Below are 27,963 nucleotides of genomic sequence, written 5' to 3' on the forward strand. Positions count from 1 at the left end.
TCATAGTAAACATTTAAAGGTAATATTTATTTTTCGCTTTTGGCATGCATATTCACAAAAGATAAACTAGGTGCGGGCAGAAGAGCCACCAAAAGCCCACAGAAACTACCAGAGCATGAGCTGACCACCTGTGCCTTTGCATGGCCTCTGGCTTGCTCCTGCAAGATGGCATATGATACTGTTGTGAGCGAAGGGATTTAGATTCAGAAGTCTTTTGATTTTGCCACAGGTCATATGATCTTGGGCAAGTCACATGACAGGAACCAAAGGATCCGTATGTCTGAAAACGTTTCAATATTGATAGCAATACTAACAGGAAGCTATTTATCCTCACTGTGTTCTTCTAGACTAGAAACCATTTAAGATAATGTTATATCAATTACAAACACCACAATAATTATTATTAAGTCAATGAGCAATAGTGGCCAACATCCTAATTATTGCTACTAAGAGTTAGGGTTAAATCTCATAAATCGTGACTTCATGTTGCAAAAATGAACTGTAATAGTATTGAGCTGGCGAAAGGGAAAGGAAAGACATTTGAGGGCAGAAACTCATGTAATTCATCCTTGTATGCCCTAGGACTGGCATGGGGGTTGGCACAGGGCTGGTGTAATGAATGTAGGTTGAGAAAATATATTGGATATGCAACAGCTTATCATTACCATTTATTGATACTCTTTCAAACTGCAAGTTAGCAATGCACCTTACTTAACCACATGAATGTTAATTTATACATGTTTGGTAGTGAATGTTCTCAGCATGCTACCTTAGCATATGCTCAGTATGGTAAATGTGTGTTATTTAATGAATCCCTTAAAGCCCTTTTTCCCTATAGACCAGGACTGTCTGCCACATGTTTGGGTCCCAGATTCTGTTTACAGGAGTCATGTAAGTAAACAGTCACGCATGATGACCAAGCACTGCATTATCATCATAGAAAACATGCACATGCTTAAAAAATCCCAGCCCCTCAATACAGTTTAGATATTCTACACTTCTACTTACATTTAAAAAAAAAATTACTATAACTCTGGAGCCCTCTGGTGGGATATTTTGATCTCGCTATCTGGGATGCTGAAAATAAAGTCAGTAAGTGCTGAGGCCTTCAAAAACTGAACCAATGACCTTTAAAAATATCTTAAAACATGAAGACGGCCAAGGAAAAGGAGGTCCAAGGAGCAGCCAGAAAAGATCTCTCGTTCCTGTGGAGCAACACTGTCTAACAGAGATACGATGTAAGTCATGAATGAGAATCACATACATGGTTTTAAATTTGCTGGCAGCTGTGTTAAATAAAAATAAAAAGAAACAGGCACCTTTAATTTTAATAATTTATTTTATTTAACCCAGTATACCCCCAATATTATCATTTCAACACGTAATCAATAAAAAAGAAGTCACGAGATATTTTTACTCGTTTGTGTGGGAAGTCTTGGAAAGGCTATATGCATTTTACACACTTAGAGCACATTTCAGGTCAAACCAGCCCTGCTTCATGCTCTCAGTGGCCACTTGTGGTTGGGGGGTCATGTGACGGTGTGGTTCTAGGATCCCAGGAATTATGGCAAACAGGGTAGCATTGCAGGGACCAACAGGGTACAAGGTAGAACACTTGCCCCAGGGGGTCACCAGTCATGTGCACTGCATAATTTTAACTCTCACAGGATTTTCCTCTGTGATTTATTTGAATTTATAGATAAGACAGAATGATTCATCCAGGAAATACAGAAAATTCAAAACCCCATGTCAAATGAAGGTTAGCAAGTAAAATGAGGTGGGGGATAGTAGAGAAATTATGCTAATTTATGGAATGCTTGACAGTATGAACACATTTTCACAGGCAAAACAGGTATTAATATTTCCTGTTACAGATGAGGAACCCAAAACTGGGAGTTAAGTAACAAGGCTAAGTTCCAGAATTCTGCTTCCTGTACCAGAGAAACTATTTAAAAAAGCATTCTCATCTCCCCCTACATGGTAATTCCAAGTCTTCAGAAGGAGAACTGTATGACTTTATCCAAGGAGAAAGAATTATACTTTTTCTCCTATGGGAGGAATAGAGAAGATGAAGTACAAAATGATTTAGGTCTCCCAGACACATGTTTCTAGTCATAATATCATCAAACCCAAGAACCAGGACCATTGTCTGTACCCACTGGAGATCATGATCATTTCTATCTCTATTAAAATTGCAAATACAGACCTGTATACCTGGGGCAAATAATACATTATATGTTAATAAATATTTTAAAAATTGCAAATACACCTACTTTTTGGTCTAGCAACTACACTTCTGGGAATGATCACACACATGAAATGACATGTGTATAAAATTATTCACTGTAGGATTGTTTGTAAAAATAAAAAATCAGAAGAAAATTGAAGGTCCATTATTAGGTGACTGGTCAAAAATATACATGGTCTCTCTCTAATGTCTATTATGAGTCATAAAAATAAACCAAAAAGCTATTTTTGTACATATGGAAAGATGTCCACATTTTTTATCTGAAAAAGGTGAAAAAGATATGTATTGTATGCTACCATTTGTATAAAGCAGATAGAAATAATCATAAACATATTTGTTTATATATTTATAGACTAACCAGATAAGGATAAACACCCAGAAACAGTTATTTATCCAGGGACGAGAACTAGGTGTTAGAGGTTAAGAGGTAGAAGGAAAATGATATTATTTTCTATCACTTTATAAATTTTGATTTTCCAACCATGTCAATCATATTTTAAAGTCAACTTTTTTTTAACTTTAGAAGTCAAGGAGAGAAGTCAAGAATGCCATACTGTCAGATTTCTCAAGCAGAATACACACATACATACGTACATCCCTCTAAAGTATTAAAGGTCTCTCCAAAAACTGCTGATAGTGAAAAATGAGGGTTGTCTGCTTTCTGTCAATTTGAAAAAAGGGTGCATTCTTGTGTTAGTAACTTAATTCTTCTATAAAATTATAAGAGAGAGCATAATTGACTTCTTTTCCCAGAGTCTAGCCAATATATAAAATTCAGTTAGTATTTTTGGATGTTTTGTCCCATTTCTGTGAAGACTTCCACTGAAGACGCTAAACTTACGGCACGAGAGCCCAGATAAATCCTTAAATAGCCAGAATATAATAAAAACATCCTTTGCAGATATTTATTTCCTAGTTTGTATTCCTGTTTTGTCACATGTGCAAGTTTTATATATCCTCTGAATATCCTCTTCCTCACTGAGAATGTGTGAATAATAATGCCTTGCTCATAGGGCTGCTATGAGGCTAGAATTCCTATTTATGTTCTTTCAAAGGCTTTGTACAAGCCTAAACACCACAGCACACTCAGGAAATGTTAGTGACCATTACTAGTAACCAACAAAAAGAAATTCCGGAGGCCTATGACTACGTTTACTCCATAAATTATCAACAAAACCTGTCATTTCATACAGTTGTGCTTGTCTATAATTTTCTTCTTTCAATTAAAGTATCTTCTATACTTCAGACCAAATAGATCACTTACCAGAGGGAATCACAAAAGAATTCAAACTTGTGTTGCCCTTTTTACAAATATAGCCTAGTCTCTGAACACATTCCAGATTTTCCCATTTAGCATTTTTCCCAGGATTTAGTGACACACAGCTTTTTCCAGGTTCTGTTGATGGACTTCCTTTGGGGAAAAGGAAAAATCAAAGTTGAGTATCTATTTCTTTTCTTATCGCTGGGTCGCTCTAGTGTCTAAAATGTTGATTATACAAGTTCACTTCTTTGAAATAACTCATTTCACAATATGGACAATAAAGCTAGACTTTATAATCCTAAACAATCTTCACATTGGGTTTTGTTATGTATAATCAATCTAGAAGTAACTAACAAAATGCAAAACACACAATGTCCTAAACCAACCACATTAAACATTGTAAATACCTACGTAAGGCTAACAGCGAGGAGCAAACTAGAGAATTTCTGAACATGGTAGGACTTGATCCATCTGGAGAGAGGAGATGGCAGAGGAAGACAGCAAAGAGGAGAAAGACTGGGGAAGGGAGCTTGGGAGCTTGAGAAGCAACAGGGCATAGGAAACACTGATAAAGTCCACCCCAAACTCAAGACTCTTCCTCACGATTTTCAACCGAGCCCACTGAAGATTTTTAACCACTAACCCATCATCCCATATCTTCCTGAAAATTGATAAAAGAACCAGATAAAGTCAACTTTGAGGGGTGCCTGCTTTCGACTCAGGTCATGATCTCAGGGTCCTGAAATCCAGCCCTGCATCAGGCTCTCTGCTCAGCAGGGAGCCTGCTTCCCCTTCTCTCTCTGCCTGCCTCTCTGCCTACTTTTGATCTCTCAATGTAAAAAAAAATAAATAAAATCTTTAAAAAAAGTCACCTTTGGGAATGCAACGGATACATTAATGCCCACATTTCTCATGTCTTTTCACTAGTTAATACAGGAATTTCACTAGTTAAAACCAGTGTTCTGAAAACTAGCGCCATCTCTCACCTAAAGACAGGTTGATGAGACACCTTTTGTTAATGATTCTGTTTTGTGACCTCTGACATGTATATAACCTGGACCTGGACCTCACTTTGCCTTCCTGTTAGATGGGAACCGTATCTCCTGCTCCATAAAGCTTTTGTCAACATTTTTTGTAAGTTTTGGAAGAGCGCACAGTGAAAAACACTGCCAATGATAAGAACTTAAATATATCAATTAGTTGTCTTTAAATGGCTACCATAGATATAGATTTTAGTTCACACTTCTCCAGCATTTGTGTAAAATATCCTCACTTTAAATGTGAATGTATTTTAATAGATGTATTTCTTGGTAAGTACACAACTGAATGTTTAATCAAATATTTCATGCAATAACAGCTTCTAATATTCTACAAGGTTTCTGATTTTAGTTTGAAGAAACTCTCCAGAGAGTTTCAGATTATTTCAGGAGGTGATTTAACCTTGTACCTCTTATTTCTCAGGAATTTGGTTTAATAAGGGAGGACATTTCTTTTCCTTTCTCATCAATATTCTAATTTCATTCCTCATTTTCACTGCAGTTAGCCCCCCCAATTTTCTCACTGAACCCTTAGAATGCAAGTGGTTAAGTATTACAATAATTATTCCAAAATTGCATAATAAATAAAGTGACCTGCCAAACATGCAATAATTCAGCAGCAAAAAATAAACTCTAGTTCCTTAAAAAAATCATTATTATTTAATGATCTGATTAAGCCCAACTGGCATTCTCTAATTTAATTTGACTGAGTGGGCAGACTAATCAAAACCTCACCCACGAGAAAGACATCTTATATTCCTCTACCGTAATGTTTAGTTCCCATATTGTAGAGGAAAACAAAGCTGACTCTAGTGACAGCCCTGTTACTCTGCACTGAAGGAATGCATCGGATGTGGAATTTCATAGGACAAGCACATCAGTTTAAACCAAAATATATCCTCTAAAATTTCCCTTTTGTGTTTTGGCATCTATTCTGAGCTAGCTAGCTAGCTTGCTTGCTTGCTTCTTTCTTATTTTCAAAGTTTTCATTTCATTTAAATACATTTCATTTTCTTTAAATTAGTAACATAGAAGAGAGTTTAGTTTCCTAAGCCCAATGCAAAAACCATTCAGTGGCTTTTAAGAAAGACCATATGAAGAAACACTACATCAGTATTTTCTCATAGCAGAATTAGTAAATGAAATGTGACCCATCCTTTCCCACACCATGCAGACATTAGTAATCATTAATTATTATATTCTTTGCTAATAAACCAACATTAGTATGGGGTGGGATTGGATGTGGGGATGGGGAGTTCTGAATCACACTCCATAGAGCACCTCAAGCACAAAAGTGCTAATGAATTATTATGCTAGCATGGAATATTATCATCGATGTCTGAAATGCCATTTTAATCCAACTCTATTAGATTAACCACAGAAGAAAATGATGTTAAGCTCCTTATAACAATGACAGAAAAATCATAAAAATCTCAGGGCTCCAGACAATGAGAAATTGTCCAGCCCTAAATAATTAATATTCACTTAAGTTCACAGTATGTGTGTGTGTAAATGTAAATAAATACATATACAATCTTTGAATATACTATATAGCATTATATAGTATATATATACATACATCTCATAAGTATAAATTTCATATATAAGCACTTTCAACTGGAACATTGTAGAATTTGAAAATTTGATTTTGAATATAACAACTAGCAAATCAAGGATATTTAAAGAATGTGTACTTTAACAGAGTCCTGTATTGATTTGTGTCATAACTCTGCCAGACAAATCTCTAACCCGGGAAGCAGGTATAACTTTATGGTTTTATGACATGCAAATCTAGTTGGCAGATTTCAAAGGAATGTGAGAAATAGACTATATTTGGTAAAGTCTCACAATTCTTTTTTTGAGCTCTCCATGTGAGATGATGAAGATCACTATGGTATCCAGATAAATTAAATCTTCGTGTATTTATCCACAGACAAGCTAGACCCTACCTGGTAACCAGTTCAAATACCGGAATGGACTGCCACTGCTCCACTGCCATCCAGTGTTGAAACTCAGACTGTTAAGTCCAATCCAGAGTCCTGAGGTCAAGGAACTGGTTAATCCTATGGAACAAAAGCAAAACCAAACAACAAACAAAAAACAAAACTGACATTTGGAAAACACAATGGAATTGAATTCAGAATTAAGTGCTTGGATCAAAATGTATTAGAGAGAAGTAATAAAAAAAAACAATGCCTAACATTTCTCCTTGGATTCTCCTAAGGTAAGTACAACTACGACCTCCATTGGCAGATAAAGAAACAGAGAAACAAAGAAAGCCCAAGTAAGATTCTTAGTGAGCTCCAATAAGATTCTTGCTAAGCTTCTAATCCAGATATGACCAGGCTTAGACCCTATCATCTTGGAATACTCTTATCGGATAGTAGGAGTGTGCTTTTAATTTGGATAAGACTCTATCAACAAAAAATAATTTTACTTGATTTTAGAGTACAAATAAGATTTTTTAAAAGATTTTGTTAATTTGTTTGAGAGTCCACAAATGAACAGCAGGAGGAACAAGCAGACTCCTTGATGAGCCCAGAGCCCTACATGGGCTCCAACTCACGACTCTGAGACCAAGACCTGAGCAGAAACAGTCAGACATTTAACCAACTGAGCCACCCAGGTGCTCCTACAATACAAATAAGATTTATTATAAAAAAATTTCCAAGTTTCCTATCATAAAATGTTTAATAAACATTTCAATCTCTCATTCTCATAAGTTATTACCTAACCTTCCAGAACTTAGTCTACGACTTTTATCTCACATTTTTTAAAAATCAATTTTTCTTTTTATTAATATTTTACTTAAAGTCTAAGTGAAATTCTTTGGCTAACATAAACAATACTTTGTTTAGGCACTTCATAAGTCATAATTACAATATTTCAAACTCTGTGCGGTTGTGGGGGGTGGTTTGGTGGAGGTTGATGTAGAATAAAAAAACAAGCCACATGGACATGTGCCCTGTGGTGTCAAACACTCTGATTTGTTACCTACCTATACTTTTAAAAAACAGATTCTCTGTTCTCTCTACTTGTTTTTAGTTGATTAAAGAGGACCACAGAGGGGGAGGGAAAAAGTGAATGGGAAGGAATCAGATAGGGAGACAAACCATGATAGACTCTGGACTCCAGGAACCAAACTGAGGGTTACAGAAGGAAGGGGGGGAGGGATGGGGTAACAGTGATGGGTATTCAGGAGGGCACATGTGGTGATGAGCACTGGATGTTGTAGGAATCGTTGAACACTACATCAAAAACTAATGATGTACTATATACTGGCAAGTTGAACATAATAAAAAAGGGGGGGGTGCATAAAAAGCAAAACTATCCTTTGTCTGAAGTAAAATACCAAACTTAAGTTGGTATTCTTGTCAATGGCGAGAATTACCACTTACTCTATTCAGACTACTGTATGTGTCCATTTAATCCCACAAACTATGATAGGTGTCTCGTGACACCAAAGCCCAGACTCTACAGTTCTCATGTAACCAACTGAGCTATCTCAAAGTCACTAACACTTCCCCCAATTTCTCATTAGCTCACATATGCATATATTCATGTCACCAATTCAAATGAATGGAGGTCACAGCCACTCAGTGCCAAATAATCAGATCTCACATTTATGGCATCCACTTCCGTTAAAGGGCAGATGATGGTCTTAGAGGTCATGGGGTCTGAATGTTATACTCAGTACATTCAGAATCTGGAAGCGAGGCACTCAACAAAGTGCAGTCCAAATACTAACTTGAGGATGTTGATTAGGTTGATATTGATTAGGTAGGTTGATGCTTCATAAACCGAACTGAATTCGATACTGGAATTATTTACTGAAAAGGAAACCCTATGTGTGATTTCTTTAAATCTCTTCATTTTACAGAGGAAGAAATTAAAGACAGAGAGATTAAGAAACATGGGGAGAGGCAGAGGATTAGCAGATCAGGTTCAACGTGGTTTCTCCAGTAGATTCAATCCCAGTTTAAATTCGTTTTGCCTGTGAGTTATTACTATAATATGTTTTCTAGATAACTTTAAATGTCATAGCACTTTTAAATAAACAACAATGAACCAGACAGCTATTCTGATACGTGTCATTCCTCTCCAGACAAAAGTCTGTGCCGGAACTCACTCGTAACACCTGTGAAGACTCAGCTTTGGGTTCTCCAAAGTTGGAATCTTAAAAAAATAGAAATGTTTATTGTAAACTCTACCAAGGAGATGAGACGACCTAAAAGGGTGAGTCTTTGTATTTCTAAAGTCTTAAATCTCTGGGATGAGCATCACCAAGTATGACTGCATTTATTTAAAATAATATTAAAGTGATAAAAATGCATTCATATGAAATTAACTTTATAATTATTTATCTTATCAATGGTCACCTTTTATTTTTTACATATAGTTATTAAAACTATTTGAGTACTATACTATTTAGTCACTTTAGGATAAATTAATCAACTAAAAAGTTCTGTCCTATCTCATTTATGTAATAGTTAACTTATGATGTGTCAAGTGGAAATACTTGTCTACTACTCTGTGCCTTAGAAATGTCATTCTGGGATCAGGGTCACACTGATACTACATTTTATGTTAATAATTACTCCATTAAATACTATTGAACACTTAACGACTTTTTTCATAAATTACTTAAAGTTGTAGTCACCTGACTAATAATCTCTGTACGTAGAGAAGGGTATACTAGAGACAATGATGCTGAAAGTAGCATTTCACAAATGCTTAATATAGCTATTCCCCCAAATCAAATACTCTTGTATTTTAAAAAATTTATTCGTTAAGAAAATAAATATTTATAAGTTTTCAAAACTATAAGTAACTCACTGACTATGGAAAGAATTAAAGTAGATTTTTTCTGACTGCTGAAATTACTGTGTTTAGCATAACAAAGCAAAGCAGATAGCTTCTTAAAGGAATTATCTGTCCTCTGACATCCCGCCTCTGCTCTAGGTACTTGTAGACTTATTTTGAAGAATTGAATTAATAAATACTTCTTAAACCAAGGCCTAACACATAATCTGTGCCCAATAAAAATGAGCTATTATTATTATTACTATTCCGACAACTACTACTCTATGTTGAATGAGGTTGGCAAAAAGTATGATTAGAAACAAAGTTCAAGTTTTGTGTTAAATATATCCTCACTTAAAGCAAATGAGCATCGTCCACAAATTTCTTTCTTTTTTTTCTTTTTTTCTTTTTATTTTATTTATTTATTTGACAGAGAGAGAGAGAGGATAACAAGCAGGCAGAGAGGCAGGCAGAGAGAGAGAAGGAAGCAGGCTCCCCGCTGAGCAGAGAGCCCAAAGTGGGGCTCGATCCCAGGACCCTGAGATCATGACCTGAGCCGAAGGCAGAGGCTTAACCCACTGAGCCACCCAGGTGCCCCCAAATTTCTTTCTTTAATGTGCTTTTGTAATGTCACAGAGAGACCAAGAGTTGTTTTTTTTTTTTTAGCATTATAACACAAAATATCAATTTTTAGCATTATAACACAAATATCAATGAACTTTTTAATTCTTGCTTTTTCTGCTTGTATTGTCTGAAACAGTTATGCACCTACTTTCAAACCTAGTTATAACAGAAGATAAACTTGGGTCCAACATTGCCCTTTGCTTTCATCTCTTCCGCATTGTGGTCCAATTCATTGTCCAGCCAACATCAAAAACAATCAGAGTAGCAAGCCAGCTTTCACTTCCCACATCTTATTTCAGTTCTGTAAATCCTAATCCTGCACATGATGTAGTTATACCTCTGATTTAAGAATTGAGGATTAAATAGCTTCCCAACATTTTGGGGGTAGAAACAGAAGTGAGGATGATGCAATGACCATGAATGATGTAAGAAGTCGCCGCTGGGCAGACACTAACCCCTGCAGACAACAGGGAATCAGAGTGTGGGTTTAGACTAAGTTAACCAGAACAAGGAGTGGTTCACAACTAAATTAAGGTTCTCTTTAGTACTTTGGGGACCACCAGATCCTCACTTAGTTTGTGAATGTGACCTGGGAAGTCAGACAGTGCTCAGTTCCAATCTAACTACTATTTTCTGAACAGGAGGCATTAGGCATCTTTGTAGCTTCTCCCTGTTATTTCTTCTGTAAAGTGAAGAAAATAGTGTTCATTTAGGAGGTTGGTGTGAGCTTTAAAAATAAAGCCCAGGGGTGCCTGGGTGGCCCAGTGGGTTAAGCCTCTGCCTTCAGTTCAGGTCATGGTCTCAGAGTCCTGGGATTGAGACCCGCATTGGGCTCTTTGCTCAGCGGGGAGCCTGCTTCCCCTACTCTCTCTGCCTGCCTCTCTGCCTACTTGTGATCTCTCTCTCCCTGTCAAATAAATAAATAAAATCTTAAAAAAGAAAGAGAGAAAGAAAGAAAGAAAGAAAGAAAGAAAGCAAGCCCAGTGTCTGATACACAGCAGCTGATCAAAAAATGACAGCTAAATGGAACCAAGTCATAAAAATGGTTTACATCTTTTTATAAAAAAAGAATATTTAGACTGCTCACAATTCTCACATAGAATAAATCTTATTTTAAAAAGATAACTATTTATAGGCATGTATTTTTTTTTATTTTAGTGGCATATTTCCCCAAAGAAGGAAGATCACAATCCTTTACTCACACCATTATTTTCTAGATTCTTCCCTCACTACATCCCAATAAATCCTGAAAGTCATGAATATTTTCCCTCCAAAAACCAAACCTCTGCTTCACTTTATGAATTCCCCCGTAGGTTTTTTCCCCCCTAATGCATGATATTTTTTACTTAAAGAAAAGCAGGAAATACTGCAGATCTTGTTAATGAAATCACTCTCATCCAGATTTCAGTTAAAATTTGCTGACTAAAATTCCAGAGGCTTGGATAAGTTTCAAATGAGTATCTGAGGTGAACTCAGCCTCAGAATCTCTTAGGGCTTGTTTGCGCTCTTGAGGGACACAGTGATAACACTGGCTGATGAGGAAAGCATTTCCCGCAGCCCCAGCTGGAGCTGCTGTAATGCCCACACCACCCCATTCCTCTAGGCAGCTGCTGAGGGTAGGTAAGAAGTAACCTGGGTTCTCTCCTGTGGCTTCCAGAAAGCCAGGAAACAAGAAACGTGGAAAGTCTGGAAGAGTCAACTTGAAAACTTGCAAAGAGTCAAGATAAGACAACCCACAAATAGATTCCTTTAAAAAACAAAAAAAAAGGGCAACTGAAACCATTTCAACTTTTTTTTTTAAGTTCTAATTTTAATACATTACCCTCTGCTCGTCACCATACTTGGCCTCCTTGACCCCCATCACCTATTTTCCCCCCACCCCCCATTCTCCTTCCCTCTGGTGACCAGCAGGGTGTTCTCTATAGTTCAAGTTTGTTTCTTGGTTTGTCTCTCCCTCTCTCTCTCTCTCTCTCTGTCTTTTCTCTTTGCCCTTTGCTCATTTGTTTTGTTTCCTAGACTCCACATCTGGGTGAAATCCTATGGTATTCATCTTCCTGTAACTAACTTAGAAACCACTTCAACTTTCATAGAACTTTCTCTCACTCATGCCGGCACGCCCAGAAAACACCTGCATAGCCTTGAGTCATCTTTTCTCTTCCTTGATCATCTATAGGAATTCAGTTTTATTATCTCTTTCTGTGATTTCCATCCTGATTTTTAGACACGGTTATAAATATTAATCACGCTGACACTATGCCCCAATACCAGCGGCCCCGTAGATCGACGCAAAACAGAATAATTGAGCAGACTTGAGGCATAATTCCTTCTCTGAGGGTGTGAATACACGATGAGGTCAGAGGGCTCGTCTCCTGTCAGTCTCGGTAATAATAATGGAAAGAAAATGGCTAACTGCTGCCTCTACTCAGAGGAGACAATAAGTAAATGTTAAAGATTTCATTACAGTGGAGCAGTTCATGCTGTAGTCCTCAGGAAGAGAGGAAGAGTAGAAAAATGCATTTCGCAAGGTTGTGCTAAATAAATGTGTGTTTACTCTTTTCTCAAAAAAAAAAAAAAGAACGCAATAAACACCTGAAAATTCAATTAAAAGTAATTAAAAAAAAAACAATAGCAATAATAAAACAACGGCAATAAAATGTTCTGGTTACATTTAAAAAAAAAAAAAGTAATTAAAAATTCAAATTCAAATAAAAAGGAGAAACATGGTCCAGTTAATGAAGAGTATCATCCAGAAAGAGAAAAGGAGTCCAAGCTGGGGACACGCTCTATCCCTCGTATTGGCTCACATACTCTCCCCTTTACAGACGAAGTCACTGAGACCTAGAAGCTTCACAGTGTCAAAAAGCTGAGACCCAGGCAGTGGGGCTCCAGAGCTGACTCTTTACTCCTGCACTCTGCTGTCTGGGGGCTAGTGAGTTGGAATGCGTAGGCATGGCTGACGCAGCCGACACTAACATGGGAGTCCCTCAACCACTTGTCCCAGAGTCACCTGGGAGGTTAGCAATATGCAGCTTCCTGGGCCCCAGGAAGGGGGTCCCATACACCAATCTAGCCTCTCTGGAGTCTGTGCCCACGCATCTTCATCTTAACAAAGTTCAATGGTGATGAATAGGCACCTTCCCATTGAAGGACCACAGCACTTATCTTCTTGCCATAAACTGACCACCTCTCCACACATGAGGATGAGTTTCTATATAATCCTTTTTATTGTGTTCCACCATCATTTGCCAGTCAGCAAACATTCTTTGAGACTCTTCCTTGGAAGGTTCTGTGTGAGTCTCCTTGGGGGTTGGGGAGCATATACACTCATAAGACATTCCTGATTTTCAGCCACTTGCCCCTATAATCCATTCTCCACACAGCCTTCAGTTTCCTTTCTTCATGGCACTTACTTAAATTCGTATTTGTGTGTTTTCTTGTTTCTATTTGTTTTCCCCACTGAACTTTAATCTCCTTGTAGATAGGACATGACTGGCTTTGGTCATCGTTCTGTCCATAGGACCTAGACCTCACACACAGATACCAGCCACCATTTGAATGAATGAACAAAAAATAAGTGAATACATCTCTAGTCTTAGTGGAAGGGGGACATAAATGCATGTAGCTATTATAAAAGCAGCAAACAAGAGAAATGCAGCTAGAAATGGATAGGATTGCATTTCAGCTGTATAAAATCTGGGGAATTCCTGGCACATGGAATGGCATGGGAAAAGATGTAGCAGTGAGAAAGTATTAGAGAAAGATGAGAAACCCAAATTCTTCTGTCAAGACCGCAACATGCATGAAGGGGAATCAGAGCCAGGGGACAGATGACAGCCTCTGAACGCCAGGCAGAAGTGTTTTCTTAATTATTTGATAAGAAATAAGCCGGGACGCCTGGGTGGCTCAGTTGGTTAAGCAGCTGCCTTCGGCTCAGGTCATGATCCCAGCGTCCTGGGATTGAGTCCCACATCGGGCTCCTTGCTCGGCAGGGAGTCTGCTTCTCCCTCTGCCTCTGCCTGCCAATCTGTCTGCCTGTGTTCGCTCTCTCTCTGACAAATAAATTTAAAAAAAAAATCTAAAAAAAAAAAGAAATAAGCCACTAAGAGTTTCTGAACACGGTAAGTCATAGATCAGAGATCTGTGGCAGTAGTGTCCAGGTGAACCGGAGGAAGGGGATTCTGGAACAGGGGCCTGAGGATGCCTTGTCTCCCTGCTCTTTTCTGCTCCTGATCTCTCTGATCCCCAAGTGTGGATCTCAAAGCTCCAACGAATACTTTCATACCAAGCAAACATTCATTCTTTCCATCTTTACAATCATATGAGAACAAACGCTGCAAAAGCAAACACGTCGTGAAAAGAATACCAATAAGACGTGAAACCCCGTACAGCCTGCGAATTTGAGAGAGAGGAAGCCCAAAGGAGGCAGAGTTTCCGAGCTGCTCTCAACTCATCTCTGCCTTTTCCTTTTTTCCTTTTGACGTCTGTGATGCTGATGCAAAATCTTTGGCTTCAGATTAGACCTGGAATACATGACCACCACAGTCCCCTTGCCCTGTCTAAGAACATAACCTATTGTTTGCAATATCTTCTATTCTGAGCCTGGATCAAGTCTCAGAATCCTTCTTAACACGGGTTCTTGAGGCCGTCACAGCCGATGGAAGAAAGCTGGCTCCTAAGACAAAACCTATTTACCACTCCAGGGGCATATTTGTCCCCTCCCCTCCCCCACCCCCACCCTTTGTCACACCTGCTCAGGACGGACTTATCCTGATGTCTATAATTACATGGGCCATCTTCTTCTAAGCCAAACTGGACCAAAATACAACCATCATGATCTTACTTGCAACTTTGTTTTCTTTTCCCATCATTACCTGTCAAGTACGTTTGCTCGTGAATCTCCGTGATACTCAAGAGTTCAGCATTCTGTTGTTGGCAGCTTCTCCTCGCCTGGTGCCAAGTTAAAGCAGATTTGGAGTTTATCTGGTAGGCAATGCCAGTCAGCGGGTCTTTATTCCATAAGCTTTCACTGCCCTCAACTATAAAAGAAGTCAAATGCGATTGGCTGCATTAGGCATAGAAAAGACTTTCAGGTAACAACATTTCTTAAATGAGTCTAGGACCATTTTTGCCTGAAGCATATTTGTTTTCCTTTTTTTCCTTGACTTATTTTTGAAGTGCCTATGAGATTTTCTTCACTCCTCTGATGGAGTGGGAGTTTTCAAAAGATCGATTGCATCTCATTCTTTTCAAATGCCTATGAAAGGAAAGAGAGGCATTGTCTTCCTATTTTTGTGTTGGGATGTTTGGGATCAATTGAGTTGGGAACTGAGGCAAATGAAAATACTAAGAATAGAGATGCTAATCCAAATTCCTTAATCTAGAAAAAAATATAGGGGAAAGAGAAAAGATATAAATCTTCTCTCAGCAAGTAGATATTTTGCCTTCACATTCTAGATAGGTCTTTTTAGACCGAAGGCATGGGTTTTAGAAGGCCAAGTCATGCACTCCACCACCAGGATGACTGGACCTACACCCAGGCATGGTCACTCACTACTGGTTTGTCCTTAGTTCTGAAGCCTCATATCCCCATCTCTAGGATGTATTAAATCTGTGTATCCCCACGTCCTAGTAGACGCTGATTGTTAGATTGTTATTTTCATAGTAAAAAATCATTTTTGAGCTTATTTTTACCTTTGCTATTTTATGATTCCCAATATCATAAACTTAGTTTATGATTCAACTTAGTTGTACCTATAAAAGGCCAATAGTGTCAATGGATAAATATAATTTACAGTGTGTTACTTCTAAGATGTTTGGGAAATAAGTCAACAAATGAAGTATTTCTGAGTGTTTAGTATTATAAAAATGTCTCTTTTCTCTTCTTAATAATATAAAATTATACTTAAAAAGTCTAGGGAGTAATAATCTCTTTTCTTATTTATAAGGAAGAGAAATAATCATGTAATTTCTCAAATTTTCTGAGACATGTTCAACCTGCCAAGAAGTTGGCCAGTTTCCCATAAGCATATAGCCTATGCTGCCATGAATCTTTGTATGTGACAAGGAAGTGACCTTTTTCAGACAAAAACACACACTATGATATGAAACTTGGGGTTCCATGGCACATCAAAGAGGAAGAAAAATCAAAATTCCATTCAGGCAACAACATAGAAATTTCTAAGAGCTTTTCATTATAAAATTACTATATGATTACATAAAAATAAATTTGAATTGGTAATGTTTAATTTCAGTGATCACAATCTGAGATCTTACTAGTTCCATACCCAAAATGATTCTTCTCCACATAAGTGAGATCATTTAAATTAGACTGATTTGAGGGCTTTTTGAAGATGGAGATGTTTTAAAATACATATTTTTAGAAATCTGGAGGTCTAATATGGTAGAAAATGTGAGACACAAAACAAACAAACCAAAAAAAAAAAGGGGGGGGGGATAATTTTCTTGCCCAGGAATGGAAGAGAGGGGATACACATGACCCAAGAAGGAAATGCTATTTGACTCTTCTCTTCATTTAAAAAAAAGTATATTTTGCACTTTAGATCAAGGAATTAAAATCCATTTCTTAATGAGTGTAGAGGTTTGCTGACCCTACACCTCCCCAGATTGTTCCAATTCCTGCAGCAAACCAGCACAACCGATTTGGAGAGCTAAAGTTGCAAGCTATGGAGAACTGAGAGAAAGGGTTTTTTCCTTTTCCTGTTCTCATGATACTTTAAAATAAATGTCTAAACAGAAGGAAAACATTACAATAAACAATGCAAGGACCACAAAGAGCACTTATTAAAATGTCACTAGGTCAATAACTGATACCTCATCTTCCCGTATTAAACCTGCTACTTTAAGGCTAATAGGAAATAAAATGTGCTTTTTTTTTCCTTTAAGATTTTATTTATTTATTTGACAGACAGAGATCAAAGTAGGCAGAGAAAGAAAAGGAAGCAGCAGGCTCCCTGCTGAGCAGGGACCCTGGGATCATAACCTGAGCCGAAGGCAGAGGCTTTAACCCACTGAGCCACCCAGGTGCCCCTAAAATGTTCTTTTGAAAGGAACACAGAGCAAGGAAAATGAAATAGATTGGGAAATCACAAAGCCCTTTAAGAAAGGCATGAAATGTATAAAATGTGCTTTAAATTTTTAATGTATATTGAAATCAAACAATTTTTTGATTCCCTACAGTTATTTTACTTTCATATTTATAGATAAATGTAAAAGTAATACATATATGTAGACTTTAGAGACATATAAAATATGAAGATATATATTAAATAAAAAAATATATATAGGCTTTGAAGACATAAATTAGAAGTAGTAATACTAAAAGATTATTCAAGAAAATACTCAGGATACAGCTCCAACACACATTGATCCCAAGGTTGTGAGATTTTTTTTTGTGAGTCTGTGTGTGTGTGTGTGTGTGTGTGTGTGATTAGTGACTAGCTATTTGTCTTCCATTTAATGATAGATTAAATCGTACATACCTCCAACAACTCCTTCATCAATACCACTTAAGTGTGAGATGCTAGTTAGACCCACAAAATCCACACTCCCAAGAAACTTCATGATAATAGATTCAAAAATACCCTTTCTACGAAGCAAAGGTGAAAGACAGTCCTCAATCATTGGGAAACAAGTATTGCTTTATCTTAGGGGGGAAAATAGCTTGATTCCAACAAAAAAAGCCATCTAAAATGAGGTTAGACATCTATAAACGTTTCCCAGGAATCAAAGCTCTAAGAGTTGTTATAGGAGAGGCAAGTACAATTAATTTACCCAAGAACACGAGAGGAGTGTCACTATTAATGGGAAAGCCTCTTTTTGTAGCTTCTCACCCAGAACATAGGGACTGCACAAAGGACAGAGGACAGAGTTATAATAAATATATGGCACTGAAAAATCAAATTTATTTTAAGTGGGATTATAGATCAAAAGAGAAATAAGCATGATTCTTAGACTTCGGGATTTAACTTAAAAAACACTAAAACATTTTGTGAATTATTTCACAGTAGAGCTTGGAATCATGTGACTGTATGTGGGTGTGGGGTCCCCACAATTCAGTTGTAAGCAATGCTCTTGCAATTCCCGTGGTCTGACAACCATCCCGGACCACATTGTCACCCAGACTCTTCTCCAGCACCCATCCCTCTGCAGGCCAGCAGGGGAAAGTTCTGGGTAATAGCACAAAATGGGAGCTGCTGTGATCCATAAAGTCTGAAGGAGCAAGAGGGCAGACAGTAAGAACTTTAGGGAGTAGAAAAATGAAGGGGGTAGCTGGCAACAGGCTGATGATGTAGGGTAACAGGGAAAGCAGAAGAACCCCTCCCTTGCCTCCTTCTTGAGTCCTAACCCCTTCTCCCAAGGCTGATGATCTCTTCCACTGCACCCAAACCTGTTACACTGTTTCTTTACAGATTCTTTTTTTTTTTTTTTTAAGATTTTATTTATTTGAGAGAGAAAGAGAATGAGAGAGTGAGAACCTGTACAGGGGGAGTGGCAGGCAGAAGGAGAAGCAGACTCCCCACTGAGCAGGGAGCCTGACCTGGGGCTTGATCCCCAGACACTGGGATCATGACCTGAACCGAAGGCAGATGCTTAACCAACTAAGCCACCCAGGCGCCCCTCTTTACAGATTCTTGAGTGTGGAAGGAACGTAGGAGAATTCTTATGTTCTGGCTGCTTTCCCATCAATACCATGCAAAACTACTTACTTTGTATTACTGCAGTAATGGGTTTTCATTTTAAAAGTCCCTTCAAGGATAAAAATAATCCACTTCCAGTTGATTCACAGCTACATTAAATTAAATGATACTGTTCTTAAATTTAAAATCATTACTATTCATTGCTATGACTTTCAGGGAAAGAAGTCCTTTTCATTATATGGGCAAAAAGTCAGGAGCCCCTCATATCTTTTTTGTTCCATCAAACTATAAGCTTGCTTAAATTTTATTTTTGATCTATGGCTTAATAAAGGTAAACCCTGGGGGGATATTCAGTATATATTGTATCATAAACAGTATAATTTGTCGTAGAGTCTTAGAAAATAACAGATAGTAGCAGAAAACATTGAAGGGAAGAAGCAGTTGGCAGAAATAAAGGGGTCATATGATGCAGCGTAGGGCTGAGGGTCAGAAGAACTGTGTCTGGGCTTCAGCCGGACACCTTCTTCATTATAAAGCGGGACCATGACATCTGCCCAGGGTTGTGGTAGAGTGTGACAAGTCAATAAATGAGAAATAACTTTGAGGGGGAAAATGGTCTCAATAAACACAAGGTCTATCGCCACAGTGCTGTACTAAATGTGGCAAACTTTTCTCGGTGATAACGTTACTTACATTTCAAGGGACAATATCCAAATAGCTTGTCTGCATCATAGTCTGCAGTGGTCCCACACCAGAGCCATCCGTCCGATCGCCCAGCACTTGTGCAATCTGCATACCACTTGTTTTCAAACTTGAATGGAAAGGCACACGTTGCCCCATTGGCATTGCCCAGCAGCGTGTACATGTCTAGAAGAGATACAGTGATCACACTTACAATGTCAGTCAATCTTCTGACCCATGGCTTTCCAATAAGAAGGATGCTGAAAGAATGGGGTCTTCTTTCTCTGACCACATTGGATATTTCCACACAGGAAATTCATTTCTCTCTGCCTTCTCTCTCTTCACCCATCTTTTGCTGAGTACACACAGCATCCTGTGTTAGGAACAAGTCTAGTACCACCTCATATCTGCTGTCTTTTAGGACAGATTTTCCTTTTTCTTCATGTGAGGCAAAAGTAGTAAGTTCTACTGACACCTGTCTTGACTTCTGCATTTCTCCCAAAACAGGGAAGAGGCCATTCTTCCTCTTGCTTGGAATTACAGAATGAATGACCCTCTAGATGGAAAAATAGCATTACAACTGTGTAACTCAAACACACAGCCAAAAGTTAAATGCCCCCCCTACCACTTCCTGTCAAGCCAGCCTCTACTAGAGTCCCTCAACAATGACTATGAGAAAGGGTCAGAATTTGGATGTAACTCTCTAATCCGCATCATGGAAAGAAAGCACTCAAAACCATTGGATACCATTGACAGTCAATATTTGTCTTTCTTAAAACTGAATTCAGACAGAGAAAATGGGAATCTCTGGGTTTACCTAAAAGACAAAATTGAAACAAATAAAAAATCATCATTGATTATAGTTTGGCTGAAGCCAAAGGATTAGAGAAGCTCAAATCTCCACCAAAACCACACCATCCCCCATAGCCACATTGTCCAAAATACTTAGTGTGTCTCTCTCTGTAGGGACACCCCCCGGGGAAACAATAACCTTCTACAGAGAAAATTTGTCCAGGATAAAAACACTCTTTTCTCAATTAAGTGTTTTAGATTCTATGACTTTAAAAAGTCCCCTAAAGACATCTCAAAATCCAATTTAGACAGTATAAACCGTGTAAAACATACATCACCACACCTAACATATATTAAAATCATAACACGCATGAAGTTCCTTACCCTCTTTCCTTTCCCTTTCCTCACTGTACTTATCCGGTCCTCCTGACAAGCTAGGTTTATTTTCATTGACCACAAAATTACTTTTTCGCCAATTAGCTAATTGTTAGGAACTTCAAAAGGCAACTCTAGCATTTGCCCCACTACATTACAGGATCAGTTTTCCAAATCATATATTGTATAAGGAACATCCTGGATTTAGATATAATTACACCACTCTTAATCACAAGGTCTCCTGTGATTTTCTTCACGTGAAGAAAATCTGTTAAGACCACCTCAGGGCTAGTTGTACTGTTCATTAAATTAGCCAAGAGATTTTCAGTGCTGGTTTAGAGTTCTCAGTCAGAAATGGCCTTTTGAGGAGTAACCGGACTTAGTTAACAAAGTCCTGATGAGGCCTAAAGAACCAAGTTCTATTCCAACCACTTCACTAACAAGTCATGTAACTGCAGTCAATTTTTCTTCCTCTATGGTCCAAATTCTCAGACAACACTCAGATCCTTCTAAGTCTGAAATTCTGATTTCATTATTCTAAAATAATCCCTGACCCCAGCCAGCTATCTTCCTCAAGTTTTCTTAAGAGAGACAGACTCTACATAGACCCTCTCTATGTTGTCTTCAGATCGAAGGTGTATTCCAATGAGTAGATTCCAAGATCACTCTGAAGTGCTAGACCTTCTAGCAGAAAAAATCTTAAGTACCGAGAGAGATTTGGGGAGCAGGCAAAATGTGGTCAGTCTTCTTCCAACCACTCAGTTGCTCATAGAAATAATGCAATAGATTTTTAGACTTTTTCCCCTCTACCCCCATGTCCTTGGGAACCTTGGTATTTGCACTTTTGACAAGATTTCCTGGTGATTCTTAAACATGTAGTTTGAGAACCACCATCCTAACCCTAAGCATATTCTTCTCAAATTAGCAGGAGAGCACAAAGGATGGTGGGGATTAGAAGTGGGGTCTCTGTAACTTCAGTGATGTATTTTTAAATAAAATAAGGAGTCCAACATCTTAATGGCAATCTTCTTTGTTTGGAATCCCTCAATTAGGACTACTGTCCTATCTGTGGAATTTGACTCAGTCAAGTTTGATTCACTCTTGTCCTGCTAAAGTTTTCTATCAAGTTTCCCCTGTAAGGTTATACTACTTAGGCTGCTTACCCTATAACTTCTAAACCTTCATTATGATCAAGAAATGCCTCAGGATAGCCTCTTTCTGAACTCTACTTCTCTCTCTTCTTCAATGCCTACTTTTCCTTCTCTTCATGAAGAAGGAAAAAGGAAAGCTGACAAATGTGGCCTTACAAAGATCTGAACTCCCAGGCTCTGATGAGCTATGACAACTGGGTTCAACCAATCTTTGTAGCCTCAGTAACACAGTAATTTTGGAAACAGGTAATCTCTTTCTCTGACCTGAGGTCATTCTTGATAAGACTTCCGAATAACCAAGTATCCAAACCTGGAATGTGGTTATAACGTCATCTGACAGAAAGAGGCTTTGTAAAAGGCTTCCAGTTCTGTTTTATTTTTGTTATGTTGTTTCTTTCAAGCCCCCAGAGAATGAAATTTGGCCAAGATAAGAGAAAACTAAATACTCTGGTTTTATTTAACCTTCAACAGCTTAAGGAACCAAATTCATATAAAATTATTTTCTGCCCACAGGTGTTACCACTTTCTAAAATACTGGACTATGTTGCATGTTAATTTACAGGCTAATTCCTTAGCCTTTCTAATCTTCTGATTAGTACAGTCTTGTAATACCCATAAGGTGACAGAGAAACGTTGAGAAACTTAAAAGATCAAGGAATGTCAAGATTTCATTTCAGGCAGTCTGACTTGGGAAAGAATGATTTTCCATGGGTCATTTCTCTAGGGATAGCTTAAACCAAAGGAAAAGAGACATCTGGTTAAATTCATTTATCACTACAACCAGATAATGTCAAATAGGAGGAGGCTTTTGGTCAAAGGCCAGAGTGAAAATTCATTTTTTAAAATCATAATCCATAGTTTAAAAAAAGCCTTAGCAGAAGTTAAACACACACACACACACACACACACACACACAGTCATTCCATTAATTATAAACAGCTAAAGTATCATTCAGTAATTTTTACTATATTTATTCACTGTCATTTTCTCATAGCACACAGAATAGTTTAAAACACAAACATAATCAATCAGTAATTCTAGCACAGACTAAACAAGAATATACTTACATTCTTGAAATAGGTTCTAACTAAGAAAGATGAGAAAATTTTGACAGAAAGTCAAGATAGTCCGTGCTTCTTACCTTCATAACCTCTAGAGCATAAATCATCTGTTGTCCCATAGATTTTCCATCTGCTCCATAAACCGGAACCCTTGTAAAGCATAATATTCTTTTCTTGTTTATTGCCATAGTTAAAAAATAAATCTTCTCCCTTGATCCCCAAAAGTGTGTCATTTTTGCACTCCCATTTCTGAAGTTCGCTCTTCGGGTCACAGGCATACAGAGTGACAGCCACCCAGTCCGTTTTTGATGGTACCCCCAAACATAATTTAAAAGCAACACTCATAAGCCGGGATTCAGACACCCATCGGAATTTCTGTGCTTCATTGTCTTGGTTGCAAACCGCTGTTTGCACTGCACTGGGACTTAATGCTTCCACACAGCGCTTGTGATCCTCATTATATATTAAAAATTGCCTAGTGTCTGTTTAAAAAAGAAAAAAAGAACAAGAAAAGATGTGTAAGTGGATACATGTGACAAAGAATATTTTAGGTCAAAGTTCCCAATGTTTCCATTTCCAGAAAACTTATGTATGATCCCAGGAGAAGGGGGGATGTCCTTGAGACTGGAAAGAGAGCATGGGATGAGGGGTCTCTTCCCAGGGGGCCCCAGCAACTGGCCAGAAATCCTCAAGACATCCTAGTTTGTTATGGGAGCATTACTAAAGGCCTGCCTTAAATGCACACAAATTGTAGTGTAGTAAACATAAAAAGTCGAGAACAGAGAAAGAAATAATAACCATCTGAGTAAAGAAAATTTGGATATAAGGGACGCCTGGGTGGCTCAATGGTTAAGCGTCTGCCTTCAGCTCAGGTCATGATCCCAGGGTCCTGGGATGGAGCCCCATGTTGGGCTCCCTGCTCAGTGGGGAGCCTGCTTCTCCCTCTGCCTGCTGCTCCCCCTGCTTGTACTCTCACGCTCTCTTGCTCTTTCTCTGGCAAATAAATAAATAAAATCTTAAAAAAAAAAAAAAGAAAATTTAGATATGAATACAGTAAGCTGTAGAATTAGATATATGTGTACCCTGGAATAGAGTTTTGAAATCTGATTCATTCCTACTCTCTTTGAGATAGAGGAAGCTCATACATAATTATTCTAATTATAATATTGGTGAGGTTTTTTGTAACTTAAAAGATAGTTTTATTTTAGGAACTTTTACCCTTATGTTCTGCAAATCTTTGAACTAATGCTTTCTGGAGAGCCCTGCTAGAGAAGTGTTTTGTTTTGTTCTGTTTTCTCTTGCAACAGTAGATAACTTAATAGTGTAGCATCGAGATCTGTAAGTTAGTATCTTTTATATAATTTTGACTTTCATTTTATTGGCATACTCATGCTAGACTTTGTTTAACCAAAAGATATAAAAATGTACTTATAAGTGTAGTAATTTGTCAAGTTCACAGTAAAGATTAAATATGTTTTTATTTCATTTGTGGTAATATTTTGGACAATAACTACAAATAATAGTGTTGCTTTATACTTATAATTTGGGGCTGGTAATTTAAATAAATATGTGTAGATGACTTACACTTAGAGTATGTAGCTGCTAGCTGGCGAAACTGAATTTCCTCTTGCCAAAAGAAAGAAAGAAAGGGAGGAAGGGAGGGAGGAAGAGAGAGAAAGAAAGAAAGAAAGAAAGAAGAAAAAGAAAAAAGAAAAGGACCTGGTAAACATATTTTTCCCCTTGAAACAGAATTCATGTAAAGGTTTTTCCTTTTTGTTTATTTTTTTAAGAATAGACAAATGAAAAGAACTGACTTTTCATTTTCTGACATAAATATCAAATATGACTTCTAAAGATTTACTGAATTCCTGCTACACAAGTGTTCTTTCAAAATGAGCTGGTAGAATTTCAGATATTTGAGGGTCTGAGTCATTAGCTCATTATTTTAAATCAAAGCATCCCCGTGAAATGTAACAAAGTCATAAAAGTACCACAAGCAGAGTCCTTCACCATTTACAAAACATTTTCACAAGCCGTATTCTACTTACTGTCCTCAACACCCCTGTCAGGTTAGCACCATTACGTTCTGAGATCAGTTCTTGGACCATTAATTTAGGGCTTACGAAGATCCGTGCCTTCAAAGATTAGTTTTCCCTGCCCTGCTCCTGCATTTGCTCTTGTCCCACACTTGTTAGAGACCTCCTGCCTCTAACCTATCTGGTTTCCTAATTTGGTGCCACTTTGAAATTTAGCTGGGCTTCCTCGGAATGGGGTTCTCATTGCTCTTGGTTTGATTTCTTGGAATTGGGACTCAATAGAGTCTCAACTCATAACACCTGCTTCTGTTGGCGTCTCTGGAGGTGACATCTGTCAACTGAGCATGCGCTGTCCCGCCGGAGCCCCTCCCATCTAGCTGAACTCCTTCCCAGACTTGATCTCATCTTGTTGCTGCTCATGTCCTCGTGTGACAAGATGAGTAACTTTCTGCATTGGCAATAAAATAAAAATACTAATAATATGCTGTCTTGTTCATAATAAAACAGGAGATAGAAAAACAAAAAGTTTAAAAAAAATTGCTATGATCATTTACCTCACATAAATGTACATCTAGGCTCTTCTAATCTAAAATGGTAATGAAGTCTGAAAATTTTGTTATATTGATCTGTAAACTCAACTATGTGGCCCTTTACATTTAATTTGTTTTCAATTCTGCCAATTGTTTTCCTATTGAGACTTATCTTCCACTTTTTAGATAGTTTAGCTTAGTAACATCTCATCAACAGTAATATCTTCTGTATCATACGTCAGTATCACTGAACAGCCAACATTTGTTCATCATCCAAATTTAGTCATACAACCAGTTGGTCACCAGCCATTTAAGGTAAGGTGCTTGAAAGTTTTCATGCATAAATAGTGTTCGTCCTTTGGAGATTTCTATACTTATTTGACTTTCATTTCATGTACTTAATTTTCATCTGTAGTTCCATCTTAATTTTTCTCTAAATATCATGGCAAACATCCAGTCTTCTGTTTTTCATTAATGGTGACATTGTCTACTCATATCCATAAGCCCAAAACCTAGGATATCCTGGATACCCAGCTCACCTTCACTTTCTAGAACAAAAGCAGAAATCTACTGGCTCTACCCAAAAATATACTGTGACAATTTTATGTGTCAGCATGGCTAGGTCATAGTACCCAGAATTTGGTTAAACAGCAGTCTGGATGTTGCTGTGAGGGTTTGTCTGTTCGTTTGTTTATTTGATAAAATTAACATTTGAATCAGTTAAATTGTTCGTTTGTTTATTTGATAAAATTAACATTTGAATCAGTTAAATTTAAGTACAGTATCCTCTGTACTGTGGGTGGGCCTCATCCAGTCAGTTGAAGGTCTTTAGAGATAACAGACAGAGGTCCCTGAAGAAGACAAAACTCTACCTCCAGATTGCCTTTGGACTTGAGCTACAATATCAATTCTTTCTTGAGTTTCCAGCCTGCCAGTCTACCCCTGTAGATTTTGGACTTGCCAGCCTTCACAACTGCAGGATCCAATTCCTTCAGTATCTCCAGAAAGAGAGACAGAAGATGACCAATAGATGGATAGATAGATAGATAGATGATAGATAGGTATAGGGATACACACACATATAAACACACTCACATACCCTATTGTTTCTATTTTTCTGGAAAACCCTGGCAAATATATATATTCTAATCCATTATTTTCTCTCTTTCACTATGGCCAACACACTAGACCAAGCCAGGATTAGTCTCACTCTGGTCATCTTCTCTTTGAAATGCAAGCATCAAAAAAGATAGCCCTTGAACTCCCAGCTTTCTGGGTGAGATGGGCCTAATTTGCCACCTGACTCCAAATTGTAGTACCTCCCAAATGTAATGGGTTGTTTTCACTTAATGATGTAGAAGAGTCCGATTTCTTTGTTTTAGCAGATTACCTGTGATATGCATCCCATTCTAGTTGAGTGCTTATTCCACCATATTTTTTTTTCTTTTTCTTCTACCTTGATGAGGGTTTTCTAAGTTTGGAAGAGATTTTGTTTTTAATTGTATTTTCCCAAAACTTTAAATCCTTTAAGAGTGTGCTTTTGTACACAAGAGAAAAACATCAACCTCCACATCCTAGCTCCCTAGAGAGGACATGATCCTGTCCCTGCTCTCACCCACCACCTTCCAGCCACAAGGCCTTTCTGTTCCTCAAACCCTTCATTTCCACTTGAGAAACTTCATAGTTCAAGTTCCCTCTTCTTGGATACTCTAAGGTCCCAGCTCAAGTGTCAAGTCCTTAGTGAGCAGATGATCCAAATTTTGCTCTTTTTCTATATAATGTTCTTAATCATCTTAAAATATACTCTTTATAAAAAATCATTTAGTTATGTTTTGTTCATGTCCTTTTACTGGGATGTAAATCCCACAAGTAGAAAGACTTAATCTTTCTGATTCAGGACTGTATCATCTCTTTTTGGAGCAAAATATTCTGTCCACAAATATTAGTTGAATGAATGAAGGAACATAAGTTTAATCTGAAACATCTTGACTAATAACCCAGATACATTAGTTTATTTAATAACTGATGAATGGTGATGGGTATATTTCATGTTACTTCTTCCCCTGAAAGTTTATTTTTACCAAAGAACAATTCATAAATTGTTTATACAAGGAGTACTTGGAAATGAAAAGTTTCTATTTCAATTCAACCTTATCTATTCTGGTTTCCTTTATTTATCTTTGACATTAGGGAGCAGGGCAAGTTTGATATTGTCTTTGCTAGACAATATAAGGAAATGCAACATTATCACTCTATGATTCCACAGTAATCCATTATTCTTCTCCCCCACTAATCAACATGGAGTTTTCCTTGTATCACTGGTCTCTGTACAGTTGCTCTGATTTCTTCCTCTCAATGGAGTCAAGGTCTTGACCAAAAGACACATTGTGGTATGTTTTTTGCCACCATTAACCATACCAATGTTTTATACATATAAACGTCCTGTTCTCTGTCTATACTAGTTATGTAATTATAAGAGAAACAGCACAAAGTTAACAAATGAGGACAGTAGAATTGTTATATTCCTTTCTCTGCCATCTCAATTATGGGATTTAATGTGTGTTTTTCTTTCTGCTTTTAAAATACACATCAGATATATATTTACAGAATTGGGGGCACCTGGGTGGCTCAGTGGGTTAAAGCCTCTGCCTTCAGCTCAGGTCATGATCCCAGGGTCCCGGGATTGAGCCCCGCATCCGGCTCTCTG

At 37.7% G+C, this 27,963-nt stretch overlaps 1 protein-coding gene across 1 annotated transcript in view; it reads right to left on the minus strand.

The window, feature by feature from the left end:
• Positions 1-27,963, minus strand: part of MRC1 (mannose receptor C-type 1) — a 100,852-nt gene that overhangs the window by 65,397 nt on the left and 7,492 nt on the right. The window contains exons 2-6 of the mRNA XM_045085022.1: positions 22,771-23,172; positions 19,324-19,497; positions 14,845-15,009; positions 6,496-6,609; positions 3,513-3,659 (exon numbers count right to left, since the gene is read on the minus strand). Of these exons, the coding sequence (XP_044940957.1) occupies positions 3,513-3,659; positions 6,496-6,609; positions 14,845-15,009; positions 19,324-19,497; positions 22,771-23,172 (1,002 nt within the window). The remainder of the gene's footprint in view (positions 1-3,512; positions 3,660-6,495; positions 6,610-14,844; positions 15,010-19,323; positions 19,498-22,770; positions 23,173-27,963) is intronic.

This window comes from Mustela putorius, unplaced genomic scaffold, assembly GCF_011764305.1.
Source record: "Mustela putorius furo isolate JIRA1106 unplaced genomic scaffold, ASM1176430v1.1 tig00000827_pilon_pilon_pilon, whole genome shotgun sequence".
Taxonomy (NCBI): domain Eukaryota; kingdom Metazoa; phylum Chordata; class Mammalia; order Carnivora; family Mustelidae; genus Mustela; species Mustela putorius.